This window comes from Typopeltis vanoorti, chromosome 16 (assembly GCF_054136105.1).
Source record: "Typopeltis vanoorti isolate ZY-2024b chromosome 16, IOZ_Tvanoo_1.0, whole genome shotgun sequence".
Taxonomy (NCBI): domain Eukaryota; kingdom Metazoa; phylum Arthropoda; class Arachnida; order Uropygi; family Thelyphonidae; genus Typopeltis; species Typopeltis vanoorti.
In genome coordinates this window covers 1,202,656-1,225,414 of record NC_143564.1, presented here as the reverse complement: position 1 = coordinate 1,225,414, position 22,759 = coordinate 1,202,656, and the positions used below count along the sequence as shown (strand labels likewise).

At 36.4% G+C, this 22,759-nt stretch overlaps 1 protein-coding gene across 1 annotated transcript in view; it reads left to right on the top strand.

Moving 5' to 3' along the window:
- Positions 1-22,759, top strand: part of LOC150097827 (isobutyryl-CoA dehydrogenase, mitochondrial-like) — a 289,762-nt gene that overhangs the window by 183,528 nt on the left and 83,475 nt on the right. The window contains exon 8 of the mRNA XM_090406597.1: positions 5,461-5,613. Coding sequence (XP_090262723.1) covers positions 5,461-5,613 — 153 coding nt within the window. The remainder of the gene's footprint in view (positions 1-5,460; positions 5,614-22,759) is intronic.

Here is a 22,759-nt window from a genome sequence, read left to right as displayed (position 1 = left end):
ATATATTAAAAGTAAGCTGGCTAGTGTTAATGCTATGTGAATAATTAAGTGTCCTGAGAATTTTGCATGTCTATTGTAATGTATAGGAAAGTTAAAATGTCATAGTTGTGTGTGTTAATGCAGAAAAAGGTTTAGTTAATCTACTTAAGTTTGAATAATAGTTAAATAGTGTGAATTAATCTTATTTGTCCATGTCAAATGAATTTATGTGTTGAATGTGTATGGCAGCATGATCGTAATACTAGTTATGTGTTAGTGTAGTAAATGGTTTGGTTAATTGAATAGTTAAATAGTGTGAATTAATCTTATTTGTCCATGTCAAATATATTTATGTGTTGAATGTGTATGGCAGCATGATCATATTACCCATTATAGGATCATAGCCTAATCACTTGTAATAAGTTAATGTTAGTTTGTAAGTATTTAGTTTAGCATTAAATTGAGTAATCGCAAAAATTGAATTGTACCATATTAGGGAATTTAATAAACCTTTGTTCAATGATCAAAAGAGTTGTCTGAAATTGCTGTCCAATGCACCACTTGAAAAATACGAACCTAATCACGTGGGAAATTAATGTTAAGAAATGAGATAAAGTGTCACGACTGCAACATAGTTTCACTTTCAGACATATTTGAGTTCTTTCTCCTTGTTTTTGAATATAATATCTTAAACTAAATATCCCAAAAGGCACAGTATAAATACAAATATTAGGGGTACTAAGGGGAGAAATAATTTAAGTATTAGTAGAATTTTTGGTGATATTTCGTGCGTAGGTAATAGAAGAACATAGATAAGCAGAAATTATAAAATAGAATAAAAATCGTAAAATGGGACACAACATAAATGGCGCAGCCGGTAGGATATAAAGTATAAGAAAGTTGATAGAATACAATAAGAAGAATAGGTCACAACAGTTGATAGTAGACTAAAGTTTAGAAGGCATACTGCTAGGGTTGCAAAGGTTGCACATTGTAGTGCTGCTATGATAAGAAGTACTCTAACATGCAAGTATAAGGAAGTGGTTGTGCCACTGTATAAGGCACTGATCAGATCACACTTGGTCTATTGTGCTCAGATCTGGTCACCTGGTTTTCAATGTGATGAGGAGACATTGGTGAGGGTCCAGAGGTGAGTGACTAAGATAATATCGGGACTTTGGAATGCTTGCTAAGGAGAGAGGTTGAAGAGTTGTAGATTGCAGAATTTGGTGGATAGGAGGAGGAAGAGAGGTGATGTAATAGAGACGTTTAAGTTAGTGAGAGGACTTTATCAGATTAATCCAGAGGGGATTATAAAAAGAGTAGATGGTGATGGTAGCCAGATATGATCTCAAGCAGCGACTGTATTCAGTGAATCGGCTGCGGACAGTGTCTGTACTCCATGTTAGGAGCAGTTGAATTCAGGTCAAAGGGCACTTGATGAAACTTAACCATTGAAACTGAATGAACTATAACCAACCTAAAGATACATGCCAGCTTGATTGTCACCCGGTCCAACAAGGGTTGTGCCGACTATTAGGGAACCAAGATAGTGAAGGCAAAAAATATCTTATTGGAACAAAACATCACCTACCAGACAGAAAAAATGTAACAAGCATAGGAACATGGAATATAAGAACTCTTCACCAGGAAGGAGCATTGGAAATACTACTGCATGAATTAGACAACTACAGATGGGAAGTGATTGGACTCTGTGAAACCATATGGACTGGAAAAGGAGAGTTTCACCATGGACATTACAAAATTTTAACTTCAGGCAGGGTGGACAACAAACACCAAGAGGGAGTAGCACTTATATTAATATTAAAACCAATGGCTCAAAACTCTATTGTCTTACAATTCTATCTCACCAAGGGTAATTAAAGCAAGAACTAAAACATCATTTGGATCACTGACTATTATTCAAGTATACTCACCAACTTCAATTTCATCAGAAGAAGACATTGAGGAATTCTATACAGATTTGCAAAAAGCAGTACAGCAAACATCAAGTCAAAATCTCCTAATTGTAATGTGGGATTTAAATGCAAAAGTAGGCAAAGACTGGGATACCTGGCCAAGAGTAATTGGACAGTTTGTGTATGGAGAATGCAGTGAACATGGCGAAAGACTGCTAAAACTTCTGCTCAAATAATTGACTAACAATAACCAACACTCTCTTTAAACAACAAAAACCTCAAAGAAAATGGACATGGATATCACCAGACAAACAAACCAAGAATATGATAGACTATATTATTGTAAACCAAATATGGAAATTAAGTATCCTAAATTAAAGATCCTTTGCTGCAGACTGTGAATGAGACCATAAGCTAGTATTAGGAAACCTAAGAATAAAGTTAAAATCTGAAAGCACTTTTAGAGTCAAAAGGAGACTGAATGTAAAAAAAAAACTACAAGACAACAATATTCTAAGAAAATATCAACTAGAACTAGATAAAAACCTGAAGAAACTACCAAAACAGAATATAAACATCAAAGAACATTAGTGCAAATTAAAGGAAATAATATTAAATTTGGCAGAAAATACAATAGGTTACACAAAAAGAGGAAGTAAAAAGGATTGGATCTCAAATGAAGTAAAAAGGTTAAGTGATCAAAAGAAAAGCATGAAATTAAAACAGAAGTACAACAGAAATGAATACAATAGATTAACCGGAGAAATTAGAAAACTAGTTAAAAGAGACAAGAATAACAGGTTAGAAGAAAAATGCAAAATGGCAGAGAAGCTATCAAAAGAAAATAACCTCCGTGGATTATATAAACAAATAGACTAAATTAGTAAGACACGGACAACAAAAATGATAATGATCAAAAACAAAGAGGGACAACTAATTGAAAGTAAAACAAAAAGACTGGCCAGATGGGAAGAGTACTTTAGAGACATGTAATAAAAACAGTTCTGAGGATATTACTATTCCAACCACTGAAATGGAAGAGGAAACAAATATCTTTACCAAAGAAATAATAGCACACAGCATAAATAAGCTTAAAACTAGGAAAGCACCTGGTATTGATCAAATACATGCAGAATTCTTAAAAGCAGGAAAGGAACAACTTTTGGATTGGAACCATTAAAAACATTATTTGAAAGGATCTACAAAAATGAAGCAATACCTACTGATTGGACCAAATCAGTTACATCTCCTATTTACAAAAGAGGAGATAAAACAGAATGCAATAATTACAGAGGCATTAGTCTCCTCAGTAAGATTTTTACGAAAGTACTCCAAAAACAAATTAAGCCATATATAGAACGAGCATTAATTGAAGAACAAGCAGGGCTCAGACCAAGACAAAGCACAGTTGATCAACTATTCACCTTAAGACGGCTAATAGAGAAGACACTAGAGTACAACCAAAGTTGCTATATAAATTTTATACACTTTCGTTAGGCATTTGATTCAATCTGTAGAATAGAACTATGGAAAACTATGAAAGAATTTGGAATTCCCAGCAAAACCATAAGAATAATAAAGAATCTATACGAGAAATCTGAAAGTGCAGTACAAGTGGAGGAGACCTTAACCAACTGGCTCCACACAGAGAGTGGAGTAAGGCAGGGATGCAATCTGTCACTAGACCCATTCAATCTTACACTGGAAGAAGCAACTGGTAAGGCCTTAAACAAAGAAGACTCCGGAATCAAAATATATTGGAAAACTATAACAAATTTAAAATTTGCAGACAACATTGCATTACTTGCAAGCACGAAAGAAGTTCTACAACGATAAAATTTCTGATAAAATAAAGGAAGAATGCATAAAATTTAAACATAAATATAGACAAAACAATAATTGTCCGCACAGTTAGCCTATTGGCTTTGCACTTCACAACCATATGCCTGGGGAAGGAGTGTCCTAGGTTCGATTCCCGTCAAAGACGTGAAGAACTTGAGGATCTTCCTCAGGCATAGCCAAGTTAGCCGGTCTTCGGCGCATGCAGTAGGGTTTTTTCCCCACCAGTTTATCTGGCGTTTTTCATCCCGCAAGCAGTCAAACCAGCCCCGTGAACATACGCTTCTACAGTCAAAAATATATCCCCCCAACGGCAGACTAGGTGACAGGTCGGTTGGGAGTGGTACTAACAAGTAGTCGCATCTAAGTAACACGCGGACCCTGCATAGGAAGCGGGAATAACGCATAGTGAAAGAAGAAAATAGACAAAACAATAACTATGCAAATAGGAAAAAGAAACACCAATCTGAAAATTGAAATTGATAGTAAGAATCTAGAGCAGGTAGAAAACTTTACCTACCTTGGAGGAGTAATTGAGTACAATGGTAAAATTACAAAAGATATAAATAGACGAATCAGTTAAGCATCCCAAACTTTTGGACGACCTAATAAAATATGGAAGTCAAGAGACTTCAAACAAGTAACAAAAGTATTAATAAGAATCTATGAAACAGTGGTCCTCCCAATACTCCTCTATGGAAGTGAATGCTGGAATCTCAAAAAGGCTGAAGAGAAAAAATTATTAACTACTGAAATGGGTTGGCTAAGAAGATTACTTGGAGTATCTTTACTGGATAGACTAAGAAACGAAGATATATGGAAACGACTAAAACAAGAAATAACAATAATTGACAAAATCCAAGAAAGAAGACTGTGATGGTTTGGCCATGTGACCAGAATGGGAACAGAAAGACTACCAGCTAAAGCCCTGAATACAATGATGGAAGGTAAAAGATCCAAAGGGCAGCCCAGGATTAGATGGATAGACAAAATAAAAGAGGACTTGAAAACCAAATCACAACAAGCGACACCAAACTGGACAGAATTGTTTGGACTCTCCAGGGACAGACAGAAGTGGAAAGAGTTCATTCAGCCTCACCATCATCCACACAGATGATGGAAGAGAGAAGAAGAAGATGGTGAGAGGGGAAGAACCAGAGGTCATTCCTGGAAGGTATGTAAAAGTGTGGTGAAGAGGGGTGTGAGGAGTAGAATTTTTACATGGAAAATTGTCAGTGATTGGAATGCATTACCAGAATGTGTTGTTAATGCAAGGAGTGTTAAGGACTTTAAGAAGATTCTATAAGATAAATATGTTCTCAATTGAATGAACGTCCAATGATGGATCTGTCAACTCCGTGGAGGGTGTTATAATAATAATAATTATAATACACATCCTGAAGCACCTCAAGTTTGTTTCTGTGTTTAATTTTGCTATGTCAACTTATGCTGATATTAAAGCAGCAGAATGTAATTCATTGCTTTAGGCTACCTTCTGCTTAAAAAGTTAGAGAACCTCTGGTGTAATGCCATTAATCGAGTTAATAACTGTGTAATTTAACAAGTGAAGAAGCTATTTAATTTTTCTGATTAGAATGTTGACATTAAAACTGGAGAAAGATATTGCATGATTATTAATTTAGTAGGCAGTCTTGTCTATTTAGATCTGCAATTTGTACAATTGTATCTTTCACATCATGTTTGATGTTTTTTCTTTTTATAGCATAACCAGTTCCAGTTAGCTTGTATGGCCTCTGATTTGGTAGCATCTCGTCTTTTGGTACGGCGAGCAGCTCACTCACTTCATCATAATCTAACCGATGTTATATCCCTTTGTTCTATGGCAAAATTTTTTGCAACTGAAAAGTGTTTTAATGTGAGTAACCTTTTATGAATGCTGTCATTGTAAATAATACAGATCACGGTGTTTTTGTATTACAAAAAAATTTGTCATTTTGCAAATTTTTTTTTAAACGTTTATAAAATGACAAACTTTTACATATTGCTTACCTGAATTGTATTCCACAAAATGAGTCTTATCATCACGTTATCCTTTTTTTATCTTTTCGTATTGAATTCGGAGTTCATGCCATTTTTATTCATAAAATGAATGCAACTTTTTTTTTTTTTTTAGTGCCGGGGGATTGATATTTATAGACATTAAATTTTATTATAAATTTGGGGATCTTAGGTCTTTCATAAATTTAGTTTAATCCTTTATCCAAGTGTAAGCAAACAAAGTTTTCTCCTGCAGTATCTTCAGGACTGAGGCCACTCGTAGTAAAGGTGGACCAAGCTCTCATCACTCCTTGTCTCAGTATCTCCCATAATGCAAAGCACATCTGCTTGTGGATAAGTATAATGCTCTGCATTAAGGGGAAGGGCCACTACCTAGACCGGTTTCGACCTTTATTGAGGTCTCGTCAGTGGGAGCCAGACCCAGAAATGGTGATACTAAGGCAGAAGTAATGGAGAGGTCATATTTACCTATACGAGTTAAAAGGTGTACCACCTTATTATTAAATTACTCTGGATTTAGAGAAAGATGTTGGAAGTTAATTTTCCACTTGGCTAGACTACAATAAATTTAGTTTAATCCTTCAGGCCTGAGTTGCCTCAGTCCTGAAGATACTTCAGGCGCAAACTTTGTTTGCTTACACTTGGATAAAGGATTAAACTAAATTTATTATAGTCTAACCAAGTGGAAAATTAACTTCCAACATTCAACATGAAAATCAACAGTACAGTAGTCTGTACTGTTGATTATCATGGTTAATGTTTGGAAGATTAACCATGATTATGTAAAGAGACCATTATCATGGTCTCTTTACATAATGCCTTATCTGAATCACCATACTCTCTGAATTTCATTTCTGAAAATCATTTCTATATCATAAAACCAGGTTTTTCATACCACCCTTCCAAGACCAGGGCAGCTATGGCCTTGAAAAAAGGTTGCACCAGCCAAAATCAGCATTATATTCAAGAACACAAAAGAAGACCATGAAGATAACAACAAGGGACACCAACTATGCTTGGAAGGGTAGTATGAAAATCTTGGTTTTATGATGTGTAAAACATTTTTATGAGCATTTACATGACATTTTATGGTAACATTTCTTTTGAAGTAGAGTAAATTATCTTTGACAAGAAATTATATTCTTGTTTAATCCTTTATCCAAGTGTAATCAAACAAAGTTTGTATGTGAAGTAACTTCACAACAAGCTACTTGTATATAGAGGCTGATTTCATCTCACCTGCCTTTCATGTGTATCGATGTAAATCAACAGGTTCTATATTCAAGTAGCCTAGTTGTGAGGGGTACTTCATGTGTAGACTTTGCTTGCTTATTGTGAAAATATATATCATCTTCTGTGTGTGAGCTGTTTCCCACAATTAATAAAAAGGTTAGGTTTGTACTACAAATATTATTTAAGTTTTTCTTATTGATTTCCATTATATTTATTTACTTAAAACAGTTATAGTTTCCACAAACTTTTAAAATCTCATATATTACATTCACTTATCTTGTCTCATAAATCGCACAAAAGAAATGCAATTAAAAAAATTGTTTAATTAAAATAAAGAATGAGATGAGAAGTGTGAAAGATGAAATTAAGTGAATGGAAGAGATGAATGCAAGGTGAATCAGAGCAGGTGAGAGAGAGAGAGAGAGAAGAGGAGAGAATAGGAACAATAGTACAGGAGAGGGATTGAGAGAGAGTTATGGGAATGGCAGAAGAAGAGAGAGAATAGGAACAGTATACGAGAGGGAATGAGAGAGAGAGTTATGGGAGTGATAGAAGAGGAGAGAATGGGAACAGTAGAAGAGAGGGAATGAGAGAGAGTTGTATGAATGATAGAAGAGGCGAGAATAGGATAAGTCGAAAAGAGTGAATGAGTGTCAGATATAGGAATGATAGAAGAGGAAAGAATGGAAACAGCAGGAGAGAAGGAATGAGAGGAATGCAACGGAGCACAGGGACTAGAGATAAAGTGATGTCAGGAAGGCAGGTAAGTAGGGAGCACAGAGAGAAACTGTTACAAGAGAGAGAGTGAGGGATGCATATCAGCATTCGAGGAATATGGTCATAAGAGGTGTAATGTATGGAGACTCAATGATCCGTGGTGTTCAAGATAGGATGCGTGAGGAGTGTTTGCCAGGAGGAACGATAGAAAGTGTGTCTATGGCAATTAAGAGAAGTGAATGGGTGGATGAGATGATTGTGATGGTGGGAACAAATGACTTGAGTGGTGGTGTAAATAGGGCAGCGAGAGATATGAGATTCTTGCTTGAGGCTGTACCAAAGAAGACACAGAGAGGAAAGATAGTATGTGTGCTGCCTAGGTGTGATAAGGTTGCGCTGAGCAGAAGAGCGGTGATATTGAATGGCATAATAGCAAGAATATGTCAGAAGAGAGGATTCGAATATGTGGATGCTTGGAGTGTGTTTGAGAGCAGAGAGGAATTGTATGCGAGAGACTGCTTGCATTTGAATGAGGAAGGACGTAGGCATCTGGAGAGATTGCTGTTCTGAACGAGTCAGTGTGTCCCAGTGTGGATGGTAGTAGGGGTGGCCTCTTGTGGGAATGGGTACTTGGGAGAATGGGGGATGACATCAGGTAATGCTGAGCCCAGTGGAGTCTAGAGGGGATAATGCTGGGTATAGAAACAATGGCATTTTTATGCTTTATACCAATGCCAGGAGTATTTGGAATAAGGGAGAGGAATTGGTGGCACTGATAGCATCAGCCTAGCCAAAGATTATTGGGATCACAGAGACGTGGTTGACAGAAGAGGATATAATAACAGGAATAGAAGTTGCTGGGTACAGCATTTTTCGGCAGCATAGTAAGGGAAAGCATGGTGGTGGAGTACTGCTTATGATAAGTGATGACCTGTGTCCTCCAAGAGTCGAGGCTTTGGAGGGCTATGACACTAATGATGTTGAAAGCATATGGTGTGAGGTGGAGGTGGGCAAGACAGGATATTTAGTGGGGTGTTGCTATAGACCAAGGAGCACATAGGGTGGGGACCAGGAGATGTTGAGACAGTTGAGCGTGGCAAGTGCAAGAAGAACGATTGTTATGGGAGATTTTAACTACAGCAGTATAGATTGAAGAAAGGAAGATGCATGTAGCAATAAGGGTGTGGAATTTCTAGAATTCTTGAGGGACAAATGTCTTAGGCAACATGTAACAGAGGGAACAAGAGGTTCAAGAGTTTTGGATTTGGTTATAGCATCAGAAGAGCTGATAATAACTGAGATGACATCTCTCCCATCAGTTGGAGAGAGAGTGACCATATGGTTTTGACTTGGAAAATGAATAGACATGCATGAGTATCAAAGAGACCGGAACGTATGTGGAATTATAAAGCAGGTAATTATAATAGTCTTAGATTATAATAGTCAACTTGTGGAAGTTTTGTGGAGGGAGGAATTGGAAGGCCGGGATATCATTAGTGCTTGGGAAATTGTGAAAGAATATTTGTTAGCAGCAATGGTAAGCTGTATTCCACGAGTGAAGAAGAGGACACAATTTGGAGTAAAGTGGATGACAAACGATATTAAACAGGAGCTACATGTGAAAAAGAGGCTATGGAAGAGATATAAGGAGACAGGTGAAGAGAAGATTCATGAAGAATATAAGACACAGGCCAGAAGAGTGACTAGTATGGTAAGGAAAGCGAAAATGGAATATTAAAAAGATTGGCTCTAAGATCCAAGGAAAATCCTAGGGAATTTTTTTAGCTATGTGACCAGTAGGAGGAGAAATGACTGTGAAAGAATGACATTGTGGGATAAAAATGGGAATAGAGTGACTAATGCAGAGGACATAGTGGAATTGTTCGATGATCACTTTATTGGAGTATTTGATACTGGAGGAGACAATTTGAATACTAGAGGGATAGAGAAGGTTCGAGGTTAAAAGGTGCAGGAGGAGAGTGTATTCCACATACTGAGTACTCTGGATGTTAGTAAAGCTGTGGGACTGGATGGTATTTCACCATGAGTTTTGAGAGAATGTGCTAAGGAAATGACAGTGCCCTTGACCTGGCTTTTCAGTGAAAGTCTGGCCGTGGGAAAGGTGCCTATGGAATGGAAGGAAGGTAAGATAGTGCCATTGCATAAGAGTGGTAGCAGACTGGATGTGGCTAATTGTAGGCCAGTTTTTGTATCATCAGTAGTTAGTAGGATCTTGGAGAAAGTAGTGAGGGACCATATAGAGCATGGGCTGACGAGGGTAATGTTATCAGTGAGGGTCAGCATGGATTTGTGAAGGGGCGCTCTTGTTTTAGCAATATGCTAGCCTTTTATGATAAAGTTACAAGAGCATTAGATGAGGGAAAGGCATATACTGCCATTTTCCTAGACTTAGCAAAGGCATTTGACAGGGTGCCTCATGATAAGCTGATATTCAAGTTGCAGCATGTGGGTCTGGATGTTAGATTAGTCAACTGGATTCAGGATTGGCTGTCCGATAGGTATCAGAGAGTTGTGTATGGTGGAGCAGTATCAAAGAGGCAGAAGGTTACAAGTGGGGTTCCACAGGGCTCAGTACTAGAACCTATATTGTTTAACCTTTATATCAGTGACATTGTCCGTGGATTGCATGGGGATATTTGGTTGTTTGCAGATGATGCGAACCTGGGAAGGGATATTAGTAATAGTGCAGATGTGGTAGCCCTGCAAGAGGATTTGAATAAGCTAGATAGATGGGTAAATGAATGAATGGGGTTGTCAGTTAAATGCAGCAAAATGTAACGTCTTGAGGTTTGGGACACTGCAGGATAGTTGGTTGATGATTGATACAAACCTGAAATTTAGGGGACATTTTGCAAAGGTAGTGAAGGTAACGCAGAGGATTGCTGCAATAATGAGGACACTGACCTGCAGAGATAAAATGGTTATCATTCTGTTGTATAAGACTCTGATCAGACCACACTTAGACTGTTGTTCACAGATCTGATCTCCAGGATTTGAAGGGTGGTACAAAGGCAGATAACAAAGATGGTGCTGGGACTGTACAATGTTAGTTATGAGGATCGGCTGAGGGGGTGTGGACTGTAGAGTTTGGTGGATAGAAGGAGGAGAGGTGATATGATTGAGAATTTTAAACTGTTGAGAGGTGATTGCAGGGTTGACACAGGAGAGTTTTCACTTGGTTGAACAGCGGGAAGGAGTCATGACAAGGGGCCATCCCTGGAAGTTACGAAAGGAAACTGTCAGAAAGAGGGTGAGGAGTGGTTTCTTTGCATGGAGGGTGGTTGAACCATGGAATGCATTGCCTGATGTAGTGGTGAGAGCGAGAACGGTCAATGCATTTAAGGAGTGGTATGATAGACTGTGTTTCCTAGGAGGGACATCCCTCGATGAGTCTTGATAGGCTTGTGTTTCTTAGAAAGGACTTTCCACGATGAGTCTTTTGACTCCATGGAGGCCTGAATAATAATAATATTAATAAAAAATATCTATATAAATATAATCCGTTGTCGTCTGAGCAATTCAGGTATAGGCTTTTTATGTCCTGTTTATGCTCTGCAGATGAAGTTGGTCTTTCCATCTTAGTCTTGGACGTCCGTGGTCTCTTCTTCCTGTAGGTTTATATTTATATGCTAGTTTGGGAATCCTATTGTTAATCATCCTTTCTACGTGGAAAGGATGATTAACATCCATTCTTCTATTTCTTGTACAATGTTCTTGGTATCTAATCCTTCTCTTATTTCTGTGATTTTCTTTTTATCTTGTCTAGTGAGTCAAAGGAGAGGTCTCAGAAATTCATCTGTGCTGCTTCCAATCTTTGTCTGTTTCTTTGTTTTACTATCCAGGATTCACTTACAAATTTTCGAGATGGTTTAGAGGTCATATTATGTAATCTTAATTAAGTTTGTTTAGTCATTTGTTTTCCAAAATTTCTTTTAATTGTGCCATTCATTCTGTTGTAAATTTGTAGTCTTGCTTCCAAGTGTGAATCAGTATTGTGTAGTGAGATTATATTTCCTAAGTATTTGAATTCTGTAACTTGTTCTATTATTTTATTGTTAAGCATAATTTTGAATGGTGTTTCCAAACATTGACATAACTTTTGTTTTTGTTTCAGATATTTTCATTTTATTTATTTTTGCTATTTCATTTAGATGGTTAGTTCCAATTTGGAGTTTATCTTCTGAGTTTGAAATTAGTACATGATCATCTGCATAAAGTATTGTATCATTTACATCATCATCAAATTCCTGCCGTGTACCCTCAAGGGGTGTACAGGATATGATAGTACTACATGAAAAATTTGCATCATTACTAACTTCCTATCTACAAATTTCCTCCAAATCAGTCAGTTACTTGTCAAGACTCCAATATTATCATTATCAGATCTTATATTTCTATTGTCTAAGGCACATTGTACCATATCAATCCACCTATATCTTGGTCTTCCTCTGGGTCGTTTTCCTGAGAACACTTGTTTTGCTAATATTTCCTTGCCCATTCTGTTTAAGTGACCATACCACCTGAGATTAGCTCTGCTAACGCATTTCTGGATGCTGACAATGTCAAGTTCTTTCCTAATATCCTCGTTTTTAATATGATATTGCCATTAATGCCATCTGTTCACTCCCCTAATCTTTCTCAGGCCTCACATATCTGTGGTCTCTAGTCTTTGGTCAAGTGTTTTTACTTCTAAACCAGCTCTCAGATCCATAAGTTAAAACTGGTTTGAACACTGTCTTGTATAGCTAATTTAGTGTTCCAACTAATTTCTCTCTTATTCCATATGAAATTCTTCAATTGACTTCCGACCATACCAGCTTAGTTGATTCTGCTGTCAATTTCCATATTTAATTTACCATCTTCACTAAAAAGTGTGCCTAAGTAGCTGAAATGTTTTACTTGTTCCACAGGTTCTCTGTTAACAACGCAGTTGACATTTTCAACGATTCTGCCTATTTTCATTGTTATTCAGTTTAGGCAGGGAATCTTGCATACTTGTATCGGATTTATTTAGAAGTATAACATTGTCCGCATAAAGCAAAGAGCTGACATTAACATCTCCAATTTTTATAGCATGTTTAATACCACTTTCCTTCATAATGTGATCCATATAGCTAATGAATAACAGAGGGGATAATGTACATCCTTGTCTGACATCAGATTTAACGTTAAATCATCTTCCTGTATTTCCTTTAATTCTAATTGCTGACTTACAACTCAAATAAAGACTAAGTATTGCTTGATATAATGCCCCATTGACACCATTTAACTGTAGCATATTGAATAGCTTCTCTCTTGGTGCCTTGTCATATGCCTTTTCCAGATCGACAAAATTTAAATCTAGATCTTTGTTATATTCCCATGCTCTCTCAACTATTTGTCGTGAAGTGAAGATCTGATCCTGACAGCCTCTATTTGGCCTGAATCCAGCTTGTTCTTCACCAAGCTTTTCTTTCACAATTCTTCTCAACCATTTCTCAAGTATACTTGCATAAATCTTACCAGGAACACTCAGTAGAGAAATACCTCTGTTATTCTCACATTCAGTTTTAATTTCCTTTTTATATGTGGGTACTCTACTCCCATTATCGGGAATTTGTCCCTCTGTCGAAGCCTTCTGAATTATGCAGTGCAGCCACTGTAAGCTTTTATATCACCATACTTCAGCATTTCTGTTCGAATATCATCTATTCCTGCTGTCGTTCCACATTTTACGCCTTTGATGGCTTTTTCTACTTCAAGTATGGATATGTATTCTTGACTGTATGCCTGTTGAGCGTGTTTTTTTATCACTGTGTTATCACTGCTTGTTTCATTTAGCAATTTTTCTAAGTAATTACTCCATACTTCAAGGATATCTTTTTCTCCTGTTTTTATGTCACCTTTATGATCTCTAACTCCTTTTACAGCACTCTTTCCTCCATTTCTAAGCTTCTTCAACAACCTTCAGAATATTTTTCCACCTTCTTGATATTTATTTTCTATGTTCTTGTCAAAGTCCTCTATGACTTTTGTTTAGCTAGTTTTACACAGTGTTTAGCTTTCTTACGTTTGTCTCTGTATTCTCTAAGAGTACAAGCTGACTTATTTGCCAGGAACTTTTCATATACTTTCTTCTTTTCCTTCACTGACTCTTTAACTTCCTGTGTCCACCATGGAGTTCTGATTTTCTATCCTTGTAGACAACCTTACCACATACCTCTCTGACTGAATCAGTTAGGGTTTTCTTCAAGGCTTTCCACTGAATCTCTAAGGTTTGGTTCCTGTTCTCAAACACTTTCATTTTTTCTTCAATAATCTTTGTGTATTTTAGTCTACAGTTCACATCTGAGAGCTGCTCAACTTTTATTCGCTGTAAAACAAACTTTCTTACATGTTATTCTTTTCAATATGAAATTCCATTTTATCCTGCTCAAGACTAAATAGTGATCACTTCCAACTTCAAATCCTCTGCACACTCTGGTGTCCTGCATCAGGGAGAAAACATCACTATCGACAATAACATAGTCAATGAGACTTTTCTTATTCCTTGACTCTTCTCTCCATGTGAGTCTGTGCACATTTTTATGTTGGAACATGGTGTTAGTAATAACCAGTCCATGTCCTGAGCAGAAATCCAACTGGTATTGCCATTATTATTAGCTTTGCTCTGTTCTCCAAATTTTCTCAAAATATTTTTGTATGCCTGACAATCATTTCCTACTCTGCTATTTAGATCCCCAACAAGGACCAACCTTTCATTTTTCATTGTGTTAGTTGCTTTCATTAAAGCCTAAAAAAATTCCTCCACTTCTACCTTATTAGAACCTTCTGTGGGACCATAGGCACAAATAAGTCTCATTGTCCAGTTCCCCATTCTCATATTTGCCCACATTACTCTACTTGAAACTGACTGCCATTCAAGAAGATTAGCCTCGTATTTTGTGTTGAATACTATGGCTACTCCTTCTTTTCCTTGATTGTCATTGCCTGAATATAACATTTTGTATTTATTGCTCAGAAAGATCTCACCAGTTTTGATCTTTTTTGTTTCAGTCACCCCGATTATGTCGATCTGGTACTTATCTAATTTCTCAGCTAGCTCCATTTCTTTGCCATTCAAGCTTCTTATGTTGATAGTACCGATCTTTCTCTCTGATGATGTTGAGTTGGGGTGTGTTTTCAGATTTGTATTCAGTAGATTACTTTTTGCTGTTTGCCCTGGTTCCCTGCCAAAAACAATGGGGGTTTTGTTTAACCGGGTGACGCCACAGCCAGCATGAAATTTTGTGATGTTGTACCATAGTTTTGTATTTTGGTTTAAGCCAATAAGAATACAATTTGGTTGGCTAAATCCCAAATTGCCAGCCCATCCTCATTTGTTCAGTATCCAGGTAGATACCCAACAGGCACCATGAGAAGGTGAGGATTGGACATTAGGTCAGAGGCCCTGGTCGGTTCTCCTCATTCCTTTGCAGGCTATGTGGAAGTCTCCTCTGAGTTATACAGCTTTGACCCTTAAGCACCCTTAAAGTATTGTATTATATTTAGCTGCTTATTATTGTATTGTAAAGTATTGTATTTAGCTGTTTATTATTTGAAGTTGAAAGTTTATTTTCCACTTGGTTAGAAGTATAATAAATTTAGTTTAATCCTTTATCCAAGTGTGAGCAAACAAAGTTTGCGCCTGAAAGTATCTTCAGGACTGGGTTAAGGTGGTACACACCAGGGCAACTCGTTGCAAAGGTGGAGCAAGCTACCAACACTCCTATCCTAGTATCTCCTATAATGCAAAACATATCTCCTTGCGGATATGTCTATTGTTATGCATTAAGGGAAGGGCCACTACCCAGACCGGTTTCGACCTTTATTGAGGTCTCTTCAGTGGGAGCCAGGCCCAAGTCGAGATATCAGGCAGAAGCATTTGCAGGTCATCTCCACCTATAGGAATTGCCAATTGGTGTGCCACCCTTTTTTAATAAATTACTCTGGATTTAGAGAAAGATGTTGAAAGTTTATTTTCCACTTGGTTAGAGTATAATAAATTTAGTTTAATCCTTTATCCAAGTGTGAGCAAACAAAGTTTGCGCCTGAAAGTATCTTCAGGACTGGGTTAAGGTGGTACACACCAGGGCAACTCGTTGCAAAGGTGGAGCAAGCTACCAACACTCCTATCCTAGTATCTCCTATAATGCAAAACACATCTCCTTGCGGATATGTCTATTGTTATGCATTAAGGGAAGGGCCACTACCCAGACCGGTTTCGACCTTTATTGAGGTCTCTTCAGTGGGAGCCAGGCCCAAGTCGAGATATCAGGCAGAAGCATTTGCAGGTCATCTCCACCTATAACCCAGTCCTGAAGATACTTTCAGGCGCAAACTTTGTTTGCTCACACTTGGATAAAGGATTAAACTAAATTTATTATACTGTTTATTATTTGTTAGTTTAATTCCATATTGGACAGTTGTTTTTTATTCTTTTAGGATTCTATTTATTTAAATGTTGAACAGGATTGGGGATAAGCTGCAACCTTGTCTTACTCCTTTATTTATAGTTATAGGTTCTGATAACATTCCATCTGTAAATTTGATGCAAATTTTTGTTTCTCTGTATAGACGTTTTATTGCTTTAATTAATTTAGGAGGTATTTTATTGTCTTGTCCTCAAGGGCTCACTTTAGTGAGTACGGGAGTGGCGAACCCGAGGTACCTGATGCTGGACCATACCTCATTTCATGTAATATACATCTGTTATATTATCTATATGATGGTCCCTACTCTTATTTCTTTCTATCCTTTTCTTCTTTCTTGTTCCTTCCCTCAGTGCTATTAGAGTAATCAAGGGCTAGGGGCGATTCTTTCCATGTTTCTACTTTTTTCATCTCTTCATGCATAGATGGCAATGGGAAACCACTATGCTTCTACTTTTTCCCTAGTTTGGATGAGCAGTAAAGATCAAAATGACGAGCAATGCACAGCTCAGGATGGGTCCCCTGGGTCCGGAACTGCTCAATTGGCTACCAGGGAGGTCACTTGTTCCCGTATGGATATCGACCAGATTGCATGTCAGTCATATGAATCTTCTTTACTAAAGCCTGCAGGAGATGGAGAATTGGAAGATGGAAATTATTCATGTAGAAAAGGGGCTAAAAGTAATTTTCGCATTGGATCTTGGAATGTGAATACCTTACATCAAACTGGAAGATCGGAGATTGTAAAGATGGAGATGCTAAGATTGAAAATAGATGTTTTGGTAGTGGCTGAGGTGAGAAGGAAAGGAAAAGGAGATTTTAGAACAGTGGATGGAATAAGAATAATTTACTCAGGAGGGGAAGAGCAACATCAAGCAGGTGTTGGAATAATATTGAATAAACGAGTGGCAGGATGTGTAGAAGGCTACTGGCAAATCTCAGACAGAGTTTTAGTGGTAAAGTTGAAAGCAAAACCAAGAAATATTCTTCTTATCCATATATATTTACCTACTTGTGATTATGAAGATGAGAAGGTAGAGGGAGTTTATGGCGATATAGAACATGGCTTGAAATGTAAAGAAACAAAAGATATAATTATAATACAAGGCGATATGAATGCAAAAATCGGAAGAGGAAGGGAGGAAGATATTGTTGGGATATTTGGATTGGGAGTGAGAAATGAAAGAGGAGATATGTTGTTGGATTTCTGTAGAAAGCATGATTTAGCAATTATGAACACTTGGTTTAAGAAACATCCAAGAAGATTGTACACATGGAAAGCCCCAGGGGAGGATATAAATAGTAGAAGAAATCAGATAGATTATATTTTGATAATCAAAAGATATAGAAACATTATAAAAGATGTGACAGCATATCCAGGAGCAGACTGTGATACAGATCATATATTGTTGTCAACTAAGATAAGGATTAATCTAAAAAAGGTAACTACAGGGAAACGGAACAAATCGTGGAACATGGAGCGGCTGAAGATACCAAGTGCGGCGAATGAATTCTCAAAGAAAGTAGAGGAAGAAATGAACAAGAGAAATATAAAAGAAAATGATGATGCAAGTGAAAAATGGAAGATTCTGAAGGAAAGCATAATTACTGCTACAGAATTGCATTTAGTCAAAAAGAAGAGGAAAGAGAGAAAAGAAAGAAACCATGGATGACGGAAAATATTTTGAGGAAAATAACACAAAGAAGAAAGTTAGTTAATAGTAAAACAGAGGAGAAAAAAAAGCAGTATAAAAACTTGAGTAGGGAGATACAAAGAGAGATAAGAAGGAAAAAGGAAGAGTGGTTAGATGAAATAAGTAAAGATACAACAGCAAAGGCAGAAAGAAAGGACATAAAAGGTGTTTATAAAAACATTAATATGATGACAGGAAGGAGAAAGATGCTAAGGCCTGGAGCAATGAAGAATGAAAGAGGTGAAATTCTGATAGAAAAAGAGAAGATATTACAGAGATGGGAAGAATATGTAAGTAAACTTTATGAAGACAGGGAAAGAGGAGAAAATCAAAGGAAAGAACATAGTGGGCAGAGACTGTGCATCATGAGGGAGGAATTGAATCTAGCAATTCAAAAGATGAAAGAAGGAAAATCTCCTGGAATAGATGGTATACAGATAGAACTTATAAGGAATATAAGTGAAAAAGGTATGGAAGTGTTATGGCAAATTATTAACGGAATTTATGAAGGACAAGAATTACCAGAGGAGTTTAGAAGATCAATTTTTATCCCCATTCCAAAAAAGACGGGAGTTTTAGACTGTAACAATTTTAGAACGATAAGTCTTATAACTCACACAGCAAAACTTCTGGTGCAAATAATTTTAGAGAGAATTAGGAATAAAATAGAAAAAGAAATGAATGAGGAACAGTTTGGATTCAGAACCAACAGAGGAACTAGAGAGGCTATAACTTGTCTAAGAATTATTGGGTAGAAAACACTAAACCATGGTGGAAAGTTATTTTTGGGATTTCTAGATTTTGAAAAGGCATTTGATACAGTGAAACATGAAATGCTTTTTGACATTCTAGAAAATACTGATATTGACTCTTATGACTTGGAAATTTTAAAGAGATTATATTGGTCACAAATAGCGTCAGTATGTGTAAATGGAGAGGAAACAGGAGAATTCCTGGTGGAGAGAGAGGTCAGACAAGGATGCAAGTTATCACCATTATTGTTTAACTTTTATAGTTGAACAAATGTTTAGAGGGGCACTTGAGGATGTAGAAGAAGGAATAAAAATAAAACGGAAGAATCATTAATAACTTAAGATATGCGGATGATGTAGTGGTGATGGCAGAAAGTGAAAATGGGTTACAACAAATTATTCAAAGAATTGAAAACTCTTGTAAAGAGTATGGACTAAGAATTAACACAAAAAAAGACCAAGATAATGATAATGGGTAGAAAAATAGGAGAAAATGTAAAAATAAGATGTGGAGGAAAGATTTTAGAAGAAGTGGAAAGATTTCAATATTTAGGTAGCTGGATCTCAGAAAAAGGAACTTCAGAGTTGGACATTAGAAATAGAATAGGCAAAGCTAAATCGGCATTTATGGAAAGGAAGAGAATTTTAATAAACAAGAACACTAAAATAGGCATTAGAATTGGAATAGTTAAAGCAACAGTTTGGAGTATTGCAAGTTATGGAAGTGAGTCATGGACACTCAGAAAGAGAGATATGGAAAGAATTAATGCATTGGAAATGTGGTGTTATAGAAAGATGGAAAAGATTAGCTATACAGAAAGAATATCAAATCAAGAAGTTTTAAGATGAGTTGGGATGGAAAGAACACTGCTAAAGAATATTATGCAAAGAAAGACCAGATTTGCAGGAACATCTTCTGAGAGGTTCTTCGGGACACCTGACAAGAACTATATTACAAGGGAAAGTTGAGGGGAAGAGAAGACGTGGAAGACCAACTATAGAGTGGATTAATGACATCATGGAATGGAATGGTTTAAGAATGATGGAAGCAACAGACAGAGAGAAATGGAGAAGAGCTGCTCATCTGCTACAACCGTCTTGCTAGAGGATGCTACCGGACGACGATGAATGTTTTCCAGAGTAGATTTCTGTTCAAGTTATCGTAGGCTTTTTCGTAGTCAATAATAGAAGAAAAGTGGGCAGGTTAAATTCTTTTCTTTTTTCTATGATCTGTTGCATTGTGAAAGAGGAATCTGTGCACCCTCTTCCTCTTCTAAAACCACACTGTTCTTCTTCTAAATAATTTTCTGTATGTTTAATTAGCCTGTTCTTTAAGATGTTTGCATATAGTTTAGATGCTGTTATTAAGAGAGTAATGCCTCTGTAATTTCCACATTTTTGTCCTTGGGACCTTTTTTGTGAATATTTATTACTACTCCAGTTTTCCATTCTTTTGGGATCTTTTGATATTTCCAGATATTATGAAGAGTTTAAGTAGGTTTTCTTTTAAGCTATTGCATGTTTAAAGAGCTCAATGCATATTCCATCCTAGCCCAGGCTTTTTCTATTTCTTAAGTTTTTTAATTCTTTTTCTAATTCTTCCATTACTATTTCTTCTGTATATTGGTATCTTCAATTTTGAGTTTTGTCATTGTTTTGTATTTCTTGTTTTTCATTCCACAATATTTTATAGTGTTCTGTCCAATCCTCTTTGGAAATTAGATTATTTCTTAATTGGTCATTTTCTGCTGTTTGTAGTTGCCTGAAAAGTTTAAAACCTATTCTTTGTGGACCAGTGATATCCTGCTCTAATGATTTAACATATTTATTCCAATCTCCTCTCTGCATATACTTCTGGAAGGCTTTCTGACTTCAGCCCTTAACTTTTTATATTGTATATAGTCAGCAGTGTTTTTATTTTGCAGATAGATTTTAAAAGCCTGTTTTTTCCTTTCGATTAGTTCATTTAAGTCATCATTCCAAGTTCTGAGCCATTTTTTGTTTTTCCTTGATTTGTATCCTAAACTTTCTTCTGCTGCTTTTAGTATGGTTTCCTTTATTTTTTTTCCAGTCAGTTTCAATATTGTTTGTGGTTGGTTTTATTTTAACTCTTATTCTGCTTTTATAAAAGTGTCTAATACTCTCCTGTTCTAGGAGGTGAATTTTAAATTATTGATTAGATGTTGGTTCGTTATCTTTTTTTCTTTTGAAGTATGTGGTTCTTTTTATGAATTTAAATCTGCTTTCAACTAACATGTGATCACTTTCAATTTTGCTCCCTCTAAAAACCCTTGTATCCATGATATTATTATTTAGTTTGTTGTTAATAATAATGTAATCTATTATTGATTTTGTTCTTTTTGCTTCCCATGTGTACTTATGTATATATTTATGCCTGAAGAAACTATTGCTGATTTTTAGATTGTTAAATATGCAGAAGTCTCTTAATAAAATTCCATTGTTATTGATTACTGATTCTCCCTCTGCTCCAATGCATCCTGTTATTGGGTTATTTCCCACTCTAGCGCATTGAAATCTCCCATCAAGATTGTTGCTTCATTTTTATTTGTTTCATCAATACATTCCTGAAGTTTTCCATAAAATTCTTCTGTCTCTTCCTCTTTTCCATCTACTGGTGCATAAATTCCAAAAATATTGTATGTTTGATTCATAATTTCCATTCCAACTTTGATTATTCTGTCTGATAATACCCAAATATAATCTAAAATTTGTTTTTCCATTTTTTATTAATCCAAATTGCAATCCCAGATGAAGCCCATTTGTCTTCTTGAACTCCAGACAAGATCGTAACATAATTTTCCAGAATTTAAGATCCCTTTTTTTTTTTTGTCTCGGTTATTGCTGCTATATCAGTGTTTCTATTTTTTAGTTCTCTGTTTAGCTCATCAATTTTGTGTGTGATTCCATGGACATTCCAAGTACAGTGATACCTCGGCTAATGAAGATAATTTATTCTGGAATCACATTCGTTAGCTGAAACGTGATTTCCTGTAGGTTTCTATCGACAATCATTTATTTGTTCTGGATACTGCCTACTATTTAAAGATAAGTTTTATAAAATTGTAAAAAGGACACTATAAAAGGGCAAAAACTCACCATAGGCTGAGATGAACAGCTACCCAATTAGATGAAGAAGAATGGAAAGTAGAATGAAAAACTGGCGATCTTTATATTATTATATACACTTTATTAAAACTGAAAATATGTACACAACTAAAAGGCTATTTTTTTTGGCAACCTTAATAATAATGAAGGTGATACAAATCCTTTGATGTTTATCTGCCAGTAAGCGAAACTCTAAGAACTAGGACTAAGATCTATGAGTTTCATACCGAAAAACTATCGGCAAATCCAAGTATAAGTAACCACTTGGCAGTACAACACCAAGGCACCTCGTATCAAAGGTGGAGCAAGTTCCCTCACTCAAAAAATAGCCTTTTAATTTTTATTCTATGTTATAATATACAGGCACACCTTTATGGCATTCGTATAGTGAAGGTATGTAAGTTCTTTTCACTTAAACCTTGTTATCTTCCAGGTCTACCTACTCACTGATGAGACCTCAAAAAAGGTTGAAACCAGTCTGGGTAGTGACCTCTCCTCATAATTTAATTACAGTATTACATCCTCCAGGGGCTGTGTTTTTACATTATGAGAAAATATACCAGTTGGTGAAAGTGACCAGGAGGTGATTACCTGGGTGGTTGCCAGCAGTGCAAGGACCCCTGTGAAAAAAAGGTATATGTGGAACTACAAGGGGGGAGGGTGATTATGAAGAGCTCAGGAGACAGCTTGCAGGTGTAGCATGGAATGAGGAGTTAGCTGAAAAAGAGATCAATGCAGCTTGGGGGATTTTCAAAAACTACTTAGTAGATGCAATGTCTAAATGTATACCATGGGTGAGAAGGTTAAATAAGGTAGGTGTGAGATGGATGAATAAAGAGATTAAGCATGCAATACAGAGAAAAAGGGCATTGTGGAGGCAAGAGAAGTGGAAGTAACCAATTTCAAGAGGTCTACAAAGACCAGGCAGGGAGGGTGACTTGGTTGGTGAGAGTAGCTAAAGAGAGGTATGAACAGCAGTTAGCTAATGAAGCCAAAAAGAATCCTAGAGA